Raw genomic sequence first — 15,000 nt, forward strand, 5'->3', positions numbered from 1 at the left:
GTGATGAGTGAGTTGTTGTGACTGTGATAAGTTGTGATAAGTGAGTTGTGATTGTGATGAGTTGTGATGAGTCATGATGAATGAGTTGTGATTGTGATGAGTTGTGATGAGTCATGATGAATGAGTTGTGATGAGTCGTAATGAGTGAGTTGTTGTGATTGTGATGAGTTGTGATGAGTCATGATGAATGAGTTGTGATGAGTAGATGAGCGAGTTGTTGTGATTGTGATGAGTTGTGATGAGTCATGAGTGAGTTGTGAATGTGATGAGTTGTGATTGTGATGAGTCTTGATGAATGAGTTGTTGTGATGAGTCGTGATGAATGAGTTGTTGTGATTGTGATGAGTTGTGATGAGTCATGATGAATGAGTTGTGATGAGTGAGTTGATGTGATTGTGATGAGTCATGAGTGAGTTGTTGTGATTGTGATGAGTTGTGATGAGTCATGATGAATGAGTTGTGATGAGTCGTTATGAGTGAGTTGTTGTGATTGTGATGAGTTGTGATGAGTCATGATGAATGAGTTGTGATGAGTCTAGATGAGCGAGTTGTTGTGATTGTGATGAGTTGTGATGAGTCATGAATGAGTTGTGAATGTGATGAGTTGTGATTGTGATGAGTCTTGATGAATGAGTTGTTGTGATGAGTCGTGATGAATGAGTTGTTGTGATTGTGATGAGTTGTGATGAGTCATGATGAATGAGTTGTGATGAGTGAGTTGTTGTGATTGTGATGAGTTGTGATAAGTGAGTTGTGATTGTGATGAGTTGTGATGAGTCATGATGAATGAGTTGTGATGAGTCGTTATGAGTGAGTTGTTGTGATTGTGATGAGTTGTGATGAGTCATGATGAATGAGTTGTGATGAGTCGTTATGAGTGAGTTGTTGTGATTGTGATGAGTTGTGATGAGTCATGATGAATGAGTTGTGATGAGTCTAGATGAGCGAGTTGTTGTGATTGTGATGAGTTGTGATGAGTCATGAGTGAGTTGTGAATGTGATGAGTTGTGATTGTGATGAGTCTTGATGAATGAGTTGTTGTGATGAGTGAGTTGTTGTGATTTTGATGAGTTGTGATTGTGATGAGTTGTAATGGGTCGTGATGAGTGAGTTGTTGTGATTGTAATTAGTTGTGATGAGTCATGAGAGAGTTGTTGTGATTGTGATGAGTTGTGATGAGTGAGTTGTTGTGATTGTAATGAGTTGTGATTGTGATGAGTTGTGATGAGTCATGATGAATGAGTTGATGAGTCGTGATGAGTGAGTTGTTGTGATTGTGATAAGTTGTGATGAGTCATGAGTGAGTTGTGATTGTAATGAGTTGTGATGAGTGAGTTGTTGTGATTGTGATGAGTTGTAATGAGTCGTGATGAATGAGTCGTGATGAATGAGTCGTGATGAATGAGTTGTGATGAGTGAGTTGTGATTGTGATGAGTCGTGATGAATGAGTTGTGATGAGTGAGTTGTGATTTTGATGAGTTGTAATGAGTTGTGATGAATGAGTTGTTGTGATTGTGATGAGTTGTCGTGGTCGTTCAGGCGGGAGCGAGTGAGCCGGTGTCGATGCAGCACTTCATGCGAGCGCTGCGGCACGTGCACCCGTCGTGTTTGAGGAGCAGTATCGGAGCGACTGACTTCAAACCCATCAGCTGGGAGGAGATCGGAGGGCTAGAGGACGTGAAGCTCAAACTCAAACAGGTACAAGAGTTCACTTGGTTACTGGCAGCCAAAAGAGAGTATGCACCCACGTCACTTTCCCGCGGGAACACACTCCCTCAGCCGGCCGGAGTGGCAGAAGAGCTGCTGAGTGACTGGATTTAACAGAGGAAACTGCGAAAATACGAGTAAAACGTTGGACTTAACTTATGAAAGATCCAGTGATCATGGATATCCACATGCAGCTGGAATTGTTTTTCCTGACATTTATATGAGCCTGATTTCGACGTCGGGGAATTACATAAAGCAAATTTGCCTGTGAACGCTTTAGGGCTGCAACTAACGATTATTTTGATAATCGATTAATCGGACGATTATTTTTTCGATTAATCGATTAATCGGATAGAAATTAAATTAGATTTTTTTTTTTATTATAACTAAATAAAACCGTAAATCAGGGTATTTATGTGTAAAAGTGTACTTTAAAAAGTGCAAAAGCCACACATTGAGTTTTACTAATATCAATATTTGCATTGTTTTTAATGATAATTGCTGATGGCAAGTTGACAAACATGATTATTGTTAAAAAAATGATATCCAACATATTATGTTTTAACACAATTTTTGTTAAAACAAATTTACACAGACATGTTGTTCAGATGTGAATATCTGAACTAAAAACAAACTAAAAACATCTAAAATATATAATTCATTTAATTTTTATTTAAAATTAATTATATATAAGGAATATAAGGATAAAGAATATAATATATTATATATAATATATAAAAGAATAATATAAGGATAAATTGATTAAATAAATATAGAAAGACTGAAAACAATTGTGTGAATGTAGAGCCGCAGTAGATCGCGTTTGAAAAACAATTAAAACTTAGTAGACAAATGCTATAAAAAGAGAACGGAATGGAGGTAACGTTACCCAGCAAGCTAACAGGCTTGAGTAAAGGACAGGAGAAATTATGCATTAGTGCACAAGCATTCGCTGAAAACCACTGAGTACAGTGACTAAAAAACAATATTTTACTGCTGCTGTTATTAACTGCCTTTATATTTAGTGCTTCGCTTTGTAAAGACCGTTTTAATTTAACCTATTTCTGCGGTAGCGCTATTTTAATCCATCCCTTACGTTGCGAGCGAACTGATTGCGCAACCTGATGCTCGAGACAAAATACAGACATCCCGGAAGTCCCGGGAGTCTCCCGCATATTGATTGCGGCTCCTTGATGCCCGCGAATTAGTTCAAACTCCCGAAATCTAGAACGCGCAAGCAAGAGCGCGCATGCGAGACAGAGACTGCTCCAAACCGTGTAGCGCGCGCGCTCGGCAGAGTGCCTGAGGGAGAGAGACCTTGCGTGTGTGTGCGTACCAGTAAACGCTCCCCGTGACGTAAGCAGACCAACTAATCGATAATGACATTCGTTGACAACGATTTTCATAATCGATTATAATCGATTTTATCGATTAGTTGTTGCAGCCCTAGAACGCTTTATATAAATACAATATAGGTCTAAATCCATGTGATCACTTATCAATGTTTTATATAACATCATATCTTCCAGCCTTAAAATTTGTACAGTTTTTGTCAGTGTTTATTTATAAACATCCAATCATCCAGAATATACGATGGTAAATATTTAATTGATGAGTTGTCAATACAATATGTAGTGTGTTATTTTACCCCGTAATTCAGAATATTGGCACACAATGAAAACTGCAAATCCAGCTTTCTCTGCCTGGAGTCGTTGTTTGTGTGAATTGCAACGATCATTTGCTTCTCTGTTCTGTAGCGTTCATCAGTCTGTAAAAATAGACCTCAGATTTATTGTCAAATCTATTAATACAGTCAATCTCAAAGCTCTTTCCCGTTTTAGATGCGTTTTGTGTGTTTTTCGCAGCTGAAAACACATGCTGCCGCTCAGTGTGTGTAACAGCCGACGGTGACGTACACACACACACTACACCACACTATAGACCGTATGTAGCCCCGCCCCTTTTCAGCGCGGCACTCGTTGTCTTTTGTCTTCCGGTTTGTATTTTCACTGCGATCACGTATTTATGAATGAACGGCTCGTTTAAAAAAAACTTCCCGGTCTAGTACTGACATTTGTAAAGTCATCTGCTTTAAACCTTACAATGCTCGTGATAACTTTCGTTTACCCTACAAGTAAATCCACTTCACCAGCTAATTACTCCTCGACAGCAATGTCATAAAAAATGCCATAAAAACAAAATTTCAAAGACAATACTCTAGAGATGTCTGTGCACTTGTTTCTCTGGCACATAAGGTCTAAAAAGGAAGAGTTCAGTTCTTCTGTTTAATGACATGACGCTTGTGTTCAGAGTATCGAGTGGCCCATGAGGTTTCCAGAAGCACTGGTGCGGATGGGTGTTTCTCGGCCCAGAGGAGTGTTGCTGTACGGGCCGCCCGGGTGTGCGAAGACCTCGCTGGTGAAGGCAGCCGCCTCTTCATCACACTGCACCTTCTTCTCCCTCAGCGGAGCCCAGCTGTTCTCTCCTTACGTGGGAGACTCGGAGAAAACACTCGCACAGGTCCAACATCACACACTTAAAGTGATAGTTCTCCCAAAAATAAATAGCTGTCCGTAGGTGTATATGACATTCTTCTTTCAGACGAATACAATCAGAGTTATATTAATAAACACCCTGGCTCTTCTGAGCTGTATAATGGCAGTGAATTGCAACCATCAGTTTGAAGCTCATAAAAGTGCATCCATCCATGATAAAAGTGCATCTATCCATGATAAAAGTGCATCTATCCGTGATAAAAGAGCATCCTTCCATGATATAAGTGCATCTATCAGTGATAAAAGTGCATCTTTCCATGATATAAGTGCATCTTTCCATGATATAAGTGCATCTTTCCATGATAAAAGTGCATCTATCCATGATAAAAGTGCATCTATCCGTGATAAAAGTGCATCTATCAGTGATAAAAGTGCATCTTTCCATGATAAAAGTGCATATATCCATGATAAAAGTGCATCTATGCGTGATAAAAGTGCATCTATCCATGATAAAAGTGCATCTTTCCATGATAAAAGTGCATCTTTCCATGATAAAAGTGCATCTATCCGTGATAAAAGTGCATCTATCCGTGATAAAAGTGCATCTATCCATGATAAAAGTGCATCTATCCGTGATAAAAGTGCATCTATCAGTGATAAAAGTGCATCTATTCATGATAAAAGTGCATCTTTCCATGATAAAAGTGCATCTATCAGTGATAAAAGTGCATCTATCAGTGATAAAAGTGAATCTTTCCATGATATAAGTGCATCTTTCCATGATATAAGTGCATCTTTCCATGATAAAAGTGCATCTATCCATGATAAAAGTGCATCTATCCGTGATAAAAGTGCATCTATCAGTGATAAAAGTGCATCTTTCCATGATAAAAGTGCATATATCCATGATAAAAGTGCATCTATGCGTGATAAAATTGCATCTTTCCATGATAAAAGTGCATCTATCCGTGATAAAAGTGCATCTATCCATGATAAAAGTGCATCTATCAGTGATAAAAGTGCATCTTTCCATGATATAAGTGCATCTTTCCATGATAAAAGTGCATCTTTCCATGATAAAAGTGCATCTATCCGTGATAAAAGTGCATCTATCCGTGATAAAAGTGCATCTATCAGTGATAAAAGTGCATCTTTCCATGATAAAAGTGCATATATCCATGATAAAAGTGCATCTATGCGTGATAAAAGTGCATCTATCCATGATAAAAGTGCATCTTTCCATGATAAAAGTGCATCTTTCCATGATAAAAGTGCATCTATCCGTGATAAAAGTGCATCTATCCGTGATAAAAGTGCATCTATCCATGATAAAAGTGCATCTATCCGTGATAAAAGTGCATCTATCAGTGATAAAAGTGCATCTATTCATGATAAAAGTGCATCTTTCCATGATAAAAGTGCATCTATCAGTGATAAAAGTGCATCTATCAGTGATAAAAGTGAATCTTTCCATGATATAAGTGCATCTTTCCATGATATAAGTGCATCTTTCCATGATAAAAGTGCATCTATCCATGATAAAAGTGCATCTATCCGTGATAAAAGTGCATCTATCAGTGATAAAAGTGCATCTTTCCATGATAAAAGTGCATATATCCATGATAAAAGTGCATCTATGCGTGATAAAATTGCATCTTTCCATGATAAAAGTGCATCTATCCGTGATAAAAGTGCATCTATCCATGATAAAAGTGCATCTATCAGTGATAAAAGTGCATCTTTCCATGATATAAGTGCATCTTTCCATGATAAAAGTGCATCTTTCCATGATAAAAGTGCATCTATCCGTGATAAAAGTGCATCTATCCATGATAAAAGTGCATCTATCCGTGATAAAAGTGCATCTATCCATGATAAAAGTGCATCTATCCGTGATAAAAGTGCATCTATCAGTGATAAAAGTGCATCTATTCATGATAAAAGTGCATCTTTCCATGATAAAAGTGCATCTATCAGTGATAAAAGTGCATCTATCAGTGATAAAAGTGCATCTTTCCATGATATAAGTGCATCTTTCCATGATAAAAGTGCATCTATCCATGATAAGTGCATCTATCCGTGATAAAAGTGCATCTATCCATGATAAAAGTGCATCTATCCGTGATAAAAGTGCATCTATCCATGATAAAAGTGCATCTATCCGTGATAAAAGTGCATCTATCCATGATAAAAGTGCATCTATCGGTGATAAAAGTGCATCTATTCATGATAAAAGTGCATCTTTCCATGATAAAAGTGCATCTATCCATAATAAAAGTGCATCTATTCATGATAAAAGTGCATCTATCCATGATAAAAGTGCATCTATCCGTGATAAAAGTACAACTATCCATGATTAAAGTGCATCTATTCATAATAAAAGTGCATCTATCCATGATAAAAGTGCATCTATCCATGATAAAAGTGCATCTATCCATGATAAAAGTGCATCTATCCATGATAAAAGTGCATCTATCCATGATAAAAGTGCATCTATTCATGATAAAAGTGCATCTATTCATGATAAAAGTGCATCTATTCAGGATAAAAGTGCATCTATCCATCATAAAAGTGCATCTATCCATGATAAAAGTGCATCTATTCATGATAAAAGTGCATCTATTCAGGATAAAAGTGCATCTATTCATGATAAAAGTGCATCTATTCAGGATAAAAGTGCATCTATCCATAATAAAAGTGCATCTATTCATGATAAAAGTGCATCTTTTCATGATAAAAGTGCATCTATCCATGATAAAAGGGCATCTATTCATGATAAAAGTGCATCTATTCATGATAAAAGTGCATCTATCCATCATAAAAGTGCATCTATTCATGATAAAAGTGCATCTATTCAGGATAAAAGTGCATCTATCCATCATAAAAGTGCATCTATCCATGATAAAAGTGCATCTATCCATCATAAAAGTGCATCCATTCATGATAAAAGTGCATCTATTCATCATAAAAGTGCATCTATCCATGATAAAAGTGCATCTATCCATGATAAAAGTGCATCTATTCATCATAAAAGTGCATCTATTCAGGATAAAAGTGCATCTATCCATCATAAAAGTGCATCTATCCATGATAAAAGTGCATCTATCTATCATAAAAGTGCATCTATTCATGATAAAAGTGCATCTATTCATCATAAAAGTGCATCTATCAATGATAAAAGTGCATCTATCCATGATAAAAGTGCATCTATTCATCATAAAAGTGCATCTATCCATGATAAAAGTGCATCTATTCTTGATAAAAGTGCATCTATTCATCATAAAAGTGCATCTATCCATGATAAAAGTGCATCTATGCATGATAAAAGTGCATCTATTCATCATAAAAGTGCATCTATCCATGATAAAAGTGCATCTATTCAGGATAAAAGTGCATCTATCCATCATAAAAGTGCATCTATCCATGATAAAAGTGCATCTATTCATGATAAAAGTGCATCTATTCATGATAAAAGTGCATCTATTCATGATAAAAGTGCATCAATCCATGATAAAAGTGCATCTATCCATAATAAAAGTGCATCTCTTCAGGATAAAAGTGCATATATCCATAATAAAAGTGCATCTATTCATGATAAAAGTGCATCTATCCATAATAAAAGTGCATCTATTCATGATAAAAGTGCATCTATTCATGATAAAAGTGCATATATCCATGATAAAAGTGCATCTATTCATGATAAAAGTGCATCTATTCATGATAAAAGTGCATCTATTCATGATAAAAGTGCATCTATCCATCATAAAAGTGCATCTATCCGTGATAAAAGTGCATCTATCAGTGATAAAAGTGCATCTATTCAGGATAAAAGTGCATCCATCCATCATAAAAGTGCATCTATTCATCATAAAAGTGAATCTTTCCATCATAAAAGTGCATCTATTCGTGATAAAAGTGCATCTCTTCAGGATAAAAGTGCATCTATCCATCATAAAAGTGCATCTATCCGTGATAAAAGTGCATCTATCAGTGATAAAAGTGCATCTATTCAGGATAAAAGTGCATCCATCCATCATAAAAGTGCATCTATTCATCATAAAAGTGAATCTTTCCATCATAAAAGTGCATCTATTCGTGATAAAAGTGCATCTCTTCAGGATAAAAGTGCATTTTATGATGGATAGATGCACTTTTATGAGCTTCAAACTGATGGTTGCAATTCACTGCCATTTATAAAGCCCATTTATAATTTTGATTTTAAAGTGAATTACTCCTTAACACTGAGTTGATTTCAGCGACTCGTCGTCTTTAAGAGTGATGTCATGGATGTTTCTCTCGGTCTGTCTGCAGTTGTTTGCTCAAGCGCGTGCGTGTGCGCCATCCATCGTGTTCCTGGACGAGATCGACAGTATGGTGGGCTCTCGAGCGGACAGCGCTTCCTCTCACAGCGTTCAGTCGCAGGTTCTGTCGGTTCTGCTGACCGAGCTGGATGGCGTGGGGTTTCGAACCGTGGAGAGGCGGAGCGAGGGAAGAAAGATCGCTCAGATAGAGGGAGGAGAGCAGGAGGAAACCAGAACACATCAGGTCAGAGATGCTCTTTATCCACTGATGAGCTGAAGTACTCGAGTCCTTTTTAACCCTCATCCTTCTCTCGTGTTCTCGAACAAATCTTTCTCTCGCGGGTCGAAATTACCCGAAGCCCTAAGAAAGCTTCCTTTGTTTTAATTTTATTATTTTTTCTATTTTTAATGCAAATTTTTGGAAGGTTTTTTTAATTTTATATTTTATTTATCTTTAAAATGACTAGATTTGATTAATAACAGAGTAATTTAAGCACATTCCTCACATTCTTTCAACTTAAATTCAGAATAACCCTTTTAATTCACTGTGATTAACTGACTTACTGTGATTTTGTATACGTACAAACTTAGACTGTCACCTCTGATAACAGATCACTCTAAATTGTAATATTTTCTGCAAAGCTGCTTTGAAAATGAGTATTGTGAAAAGAGCTTTACAAATAAATGTGAATTGAATTGAAAATGAGCTGTTCCGCTGGGTCCTAAAGTCAGTTTCTTCAGAGTGAATTCAGATACACATGTAGACATTATAAAGTAATTTTTTGGTAAAGTTTTAGCATTTTTAGTTCGAATTTTGAGCATGTTTAGGTTTTTCTGTGTACTGAAACATTCCTCGCATTCCATTCATTCCTAATGGAGTCAAATTGACCCGAGAGGGAAGGATTTGTTACTTTTTTAAATTTCAACCACAAAACTCTTCGAATCCATTACATTTTCTCTGTGTTTATTCGTGGTTCAAGTGCGACAAAAGTCCTTGGGTCGGACCCCTTTTTTTAAATAACAAATGAGTTTCAAGTGATGTTAACACTGTGTGTGTGTGTGTGTGTGTGTGTGTGTGTGTGTGTGTGTGTGTGTGTGTCTGTGTGTGAGAGAGTTTTCAGATGGAACTCCAGGAAGTGTGTAATAAGGATGTTTTGATTGTGGCTGCCACTAATAGAGCAGAAGTTCTGGACAGCGCTTTGCTCAGACCCGGCCGACTCGACCAGATTATATACGTGCCGCCGCCAGACCGAGAGGTCAGACAGTCCTAGCACTACCATCAGACACACACACTTCACTACGTTAAAGTCACCTTCAAATCTTCATACAATTTCATGATGTCTGTGCTCTTCGTGTTTTAAGGTTTTTTTTTATTTTGGTTTTTTTATTACGAATTTCCCCTAGTGGAAGCGTTTGGTACTGCAGCCGAACACACTCTCACTGAACGCTCATTTACTGAGATATCAGCCTCACATTTGGAGCACAACTTGTTTATCGCTTTGGTGTTCTTGCAGTTTTAGAGTAAAACATGATTTTGAAAATATATATTTCATATAAAAATTTATATCGTATTTTTTTTTTTTTTTACTTTTTAGCTATAATCTGACAAGTGTCGTCTTTGAAAGAGATCAAACTTCAGTTTGTGCTTTAAAGCATTCAAAATTTACCACAGTTTAAGTTGTAAATTTAATTTTAAGGTCTATACTCTAAAAGCGAATAAATGGATATAATATTATAAATATATAATATTATATTATTATATAACAAATACAGCGTAAATATATTTAAGTACCATAAAATCCCTAATCTATAAAAACCATAAAATCCCCTTAAAAACATTATCAAACAAAAAATATAGGACATTCATTTCATTGACAAAAACGACACGTGAAGAGCACCAGAGGGTTGCGCTGCTGTTTTCTTCCCAATTGTGCTGTTTATGCAAGTGAACAGAACAAGGGCGGGGCTTGATTTTCCTTGCAGATTTGATTGGCTGATGGTGATTATAGAACTGATGTTGATTTCTCTGCTGTCTCGTGATCAGGGGCGTCTGGCCGTGCTGAACGTCTGCACTAAACGTGTCCCTCTTCACCAGGACGTGTGTTTGCAGGATCTGGCTGATCAGACGGAGCTCTTCTCTGGAGCCGATGTAGAAAACCTGTGCAAAGAGGTAAATCACACACTCCCCGTCAGGATTCACTCGCTTTCCTTCTGTCCTGTAAGTCTGAGCTCGTGTGTTCCAGGCGGCTCTCCTGGCGCTGCGTGAGGAGGGACTCGATGTTCCCTGCGTGAGGCACAAGTACTTTATGGCGGCGCTTCGGATTTTGAGTCCATCGCTGAGTCCTGAGCAACTTCAGCAGAACTTACACTCATGTCTCTAACAATAAAAATGTTTGTAGTTTGTTTACAAAATGTCATGTTTTTAATCTTAATTTTCAAAGTAAAGTGTGTTTTCACAACTTGCCAAAATAGGAAAAAAAGAGATTGATAACGGCAGTCAGATGAGAGAAATGTGTCAATGTGTCACACTCACTGCAAAAATAACTTGTTTTTTGGGAATTTTATGCAAAGGTAATATAATACATTATTACAGTATTATAAATGGACATACAGTACATTTACAAAAAACATTTTTTATGTCTGCCAGCTCAGTTATGATTGTTATGATATGACTATGATTGTTAAAAAAATAAATAATGATAGTAGTAATTACAGGATATGGGTTTGTTTAGAATCTATTTATATATACTGATTCCTAATTCTTAGATTCCTAATCCCATAATTCTGTCACAGAGCAATTGTTCCTGTATTGCTGAGAGAGCATAGCACACTACTCGCACTACTCAACCTCACAGCACACTACTCGCACTACTCAACCTCACAGCACACTACTCCCACTACTCAACCTCACAGCACACTACTCGCACTACTCAACCTCACAGCACACTACTCCCACTACTCAACCTCACAGCACACTACTCGCACTACTCAACCTCACAGCACACTACTCGCACTACTCAACCTCACAGCACACTACTCGCACTACTCAACCTCACAGCACACTAGTCACTACTCGCACTACTCAACCTCACAGCACACTACTCCCACTACTCAACCTCACAGCACACTAGTCACTACTCGCACTACTCAACCTCACAGCACACTACTCCCACTACTCAACCTCACAGCACACTACTCCCACTACTCAACCTCACAGCACACTACTCCCACTACTCAACCTCACAGCACACTACTCCCACTACTCAACCTCACAGCACACTAGTCACTACTCGCACTACTCAACCTCACAGCACACTACTCCCACTACTCAACCTCACAGCACACTAGTCACTACACGCACTACTCAACCTCACAGCACACTACTCCCACTACTCAACCTCACAGCACACTAGTCACTACTCGCACTACTCAACCTCACAGCACACTACTCCCACTACTCAACCTCACAGCACACTACTCGCACTACTCAACCTCACAGCACACTACTCGCACTACTCAACCTCACAGCACACTACTCGCACTACTCAACCTCACAGCACACTAGTCACTACTCGCACTACTCAACCTCACAGCACACTACTCCCACTACTCAACCTCACAGCACACTACTCCCACTACTCAACCTCACAGCACACTACTCCCACTACTCAACCTCACAGCACACTACTCGCACTACTCAACCTCACAGCACACTAGTCACTACTCGCACTACTCAACCTCACAGCACACTACTCCCACTACTCAACCTCACAGCACACTAGTCACTACTCCCACTACTCAACCTCACAGCACACTACTCCCACTACTCAACCTCACAGCACACTACTCCCACTACTCAACCTCACAGCACACTACTCCCACTACTCAACCTCACAGCACACTAGTCACTACTCCCACTACTCAACCTCACAGCACACTACTCCCACTACTCAACCTCACAGCACACTACTCGCACTACTCAACCTCACAGCACACTACTCGCACTACTCAACCTCACAGCACACTAGTCACTACTCGCACTACTCAACCTCACAGCACACTACTCGCACTACTCAACCTCACAGCAAACTAGTCACTACTCCCACTACTCAACCTCACAGCACACTACTCCCACTACTCAACCTCACAGCACACTACTCGCACTACTCAACCTCACAGCACACTACTCACACTACTCAACCTCACAGCACACTACTCGCACTACTCAACCTCACAGCACACTACTCGCACTACTCAACCTCACAGCACACTACTCGCACTACTCAACCTCACAGCACACTAGTCACTACTCCCACTACTCAACCTCACAGCACACTACTCCCACTACTCAACCTCACAGCACACTAGTCACTACTCCCACTACTCAACCTCACAGCACACTACTCGCACTACTCAACCTCACAGCACACTACTCGCACTACTCAACCTCACAGCACACTAGTCACTACTCGCACTACTCAACCTCACAGCACACTACTCGCACTACTCAACCTCACAGCACACTACTCCCACTACTCAACCTCACAGCACACTACTCGCACTACTCAACCTCACAGCACACTACTCGCACTACTCAACCTCACAGCACACTACTCCCACTACTCAACCTCACAGCACACTACTCGCACTACTCAACCTCACAGCACACTACTCGCACTACTCAACCTCACAGCACACTACTCAACCTCACAGCACACTACTCCCACTACTCAAACTCACAGCACACTACTCCCACTACTCAACCTCACAGCACACTACTCCCACTACTCAACCTCACAGCACACTAGTCACTACTCCCACTACTCAACCTCACAGCACACTACTCCCACTACTCAACCTCACAGCACACTACTCGCACTACTCAACCTCACAGCACACTACTCGCACTACTCAACCTCACAGCACACTACTCGCACTACTCAACCTCACAGCACACTACTCCCACTACTCAACCTCACAGCACACTACTCGCACTACTCAACCTCACAGCACACTACTCCCACTACTCAACCTCACAGCACACTACTCGCACTACTCACTACTCGCACTACTCAACCTCACAGCACACTACTCGCACTACTCAACCTCACTGCACACTACTCAACCTCACTGCACACTACTCACAGCACACTACTCAACCTCACAGCACACTACTCAACCAGACAGCACACTACTCACACTACTCAACCTGACAGCACACTACTCACACTACTCAACCAGACAGCACACTACTCAACCAGACAGCACACTACTCGCACTACTCAACCAGACAGCACACTACTCAACCTCACAGCACACTACTCACACTACTCAACCTCACAGCACACTACTCACACTACTCAACCTCACAGCACACTACTCACACTACTCAACCTCACTGCACACTACTCAACCAGACAGCACACTACTCACACTACTCAACCTCACTGCACACTACTCAACCTCACTGCACACTACTCAACCTCACAGCACACTACTCAACCAGACAGCACACTACTCACACTACTCAACCAGACAGCACACTACTCAACCAGACAGCACACTACTCGCACTACTCAACCAGACAGCACACTACTCACACTACTCAACCAGACAGCCCACTACTCGCACTACTCAACCTGACAGCACACTACTCAACCAGACAGCACCCTACTCGCACTACTCAACCAGACAGCACACTACTCAACCAGACAGCACACTACTCCCACTACTCAACCAGACAGCACACTACTCAACCAGACAGCATACTACTCAACCAGACAGCACACTACTCGCACTACTCAACCAGACAGCACCCTACTCGCACTACTCAACCAGACAGCACACTACTCGCACTACTCAACCTCACAGCACACTACTCGCACTACTCAACCAGACAGCACACTACTCAACCAGACAGCATACTACTCAACCAGACAGCACACTACTCGCACTACTCAACCTGACAGCACCCTACTCGCACTACTCAACCAGACAGCACCCTACTCGCACTACTCAACCAGACAGCACACTACTCGCACTACTCAACCTCACAGCACACTACTCGCACTACTCAACCAGACAGCACACTACTCAACCAGACAGCATACTACTCAACCAGACAGCACACTACTCGCACTACTCAACCAGACAGCACCCTACTCGCACTACTCAACCAGACAGCACACTACTCGCACTACTCAACCTGACAGCACCCTACTCGCACTACTCAACCAGACACCACCCTACTCGCACTACTCAACCTGACAGCACCCTACTCTCACTACTCAACCTGACAGCACCCTACTCGCACTACTCAACCAGACAGCACCCTACTCACACTACTCAACCAGACAGCACACTACTCAACCAGACAGCACACTACCCACACTACTCAACCAGACAGCACACTACTCAACAGCATATTCTAGACCAGTTGCAGAGGTTTGACAGTGATGCTGGAAGGAGAGAGCAGTACAATAGTCCCGTCTGGATA

At 40.3% G+C, this 15,000-nt stretch overlaps 1 protein-coding gene across 2 annotated transcripts in view; it reads left to right on the forward strand.

Moving 5' to 3' along the window:
- Window positions 1-10,916, forward strand: part of LOC143757470 (ATPase family gene 2 protein homolog B-like) — a 14,774-nt gene extending 3,858 nt beyond the window's left edge. For both annotated transcript variants that reach the window (XM_077248539.1, XM_077248540.1), the window contains exons 4-9: window positions 1,541-1,699; window positions 4,019-4,228; window positions 8,515-8,748; window positions 9,626-9,760; window positions 10,549-10,674; window positions 10,748-10,916. In XM_077248539.1, the coding sequence (XP_077104654.1) occupies window positions 1,541-1,699; window positions 4,019-4,228; window positions 8,515-8,748; window positions 9,626-9,760; window positions 10,549-10,674; window positions 10,748-10,885 (1,002 nt within the window). In that variant the 3' untranslated portion in view covers window positions 10,886-10,916. The remainder of the gene's footprint in view (window positions 1-1,540; window positions 1,700-4,018; window positions 4,229-8,514; window positions 8,749-9,625; window positions 9,761-10,548; window positions 10,675-10,747) is intronic.
- Window positions 10,917-15,000: the final 4,084 nt, after the last annotated feature.

This window comes from Siphateles boraxobius, unplaced genomic scaffold (assembly GCF_051911475.1).
Source record: "Siphateles boraxobius isolate OS27281-9 unplaced genomic scaffold, OSU_SipBor_1 300, whole genome shotgun sequence".
Taxonomy (NCBI): domain Eukaryota; kingdom Metazoa; phylum Chordata; class Actinopteri; order Cypriniformes; family Leuciscidae; genus Siphateles; species Siphateles boraxobius.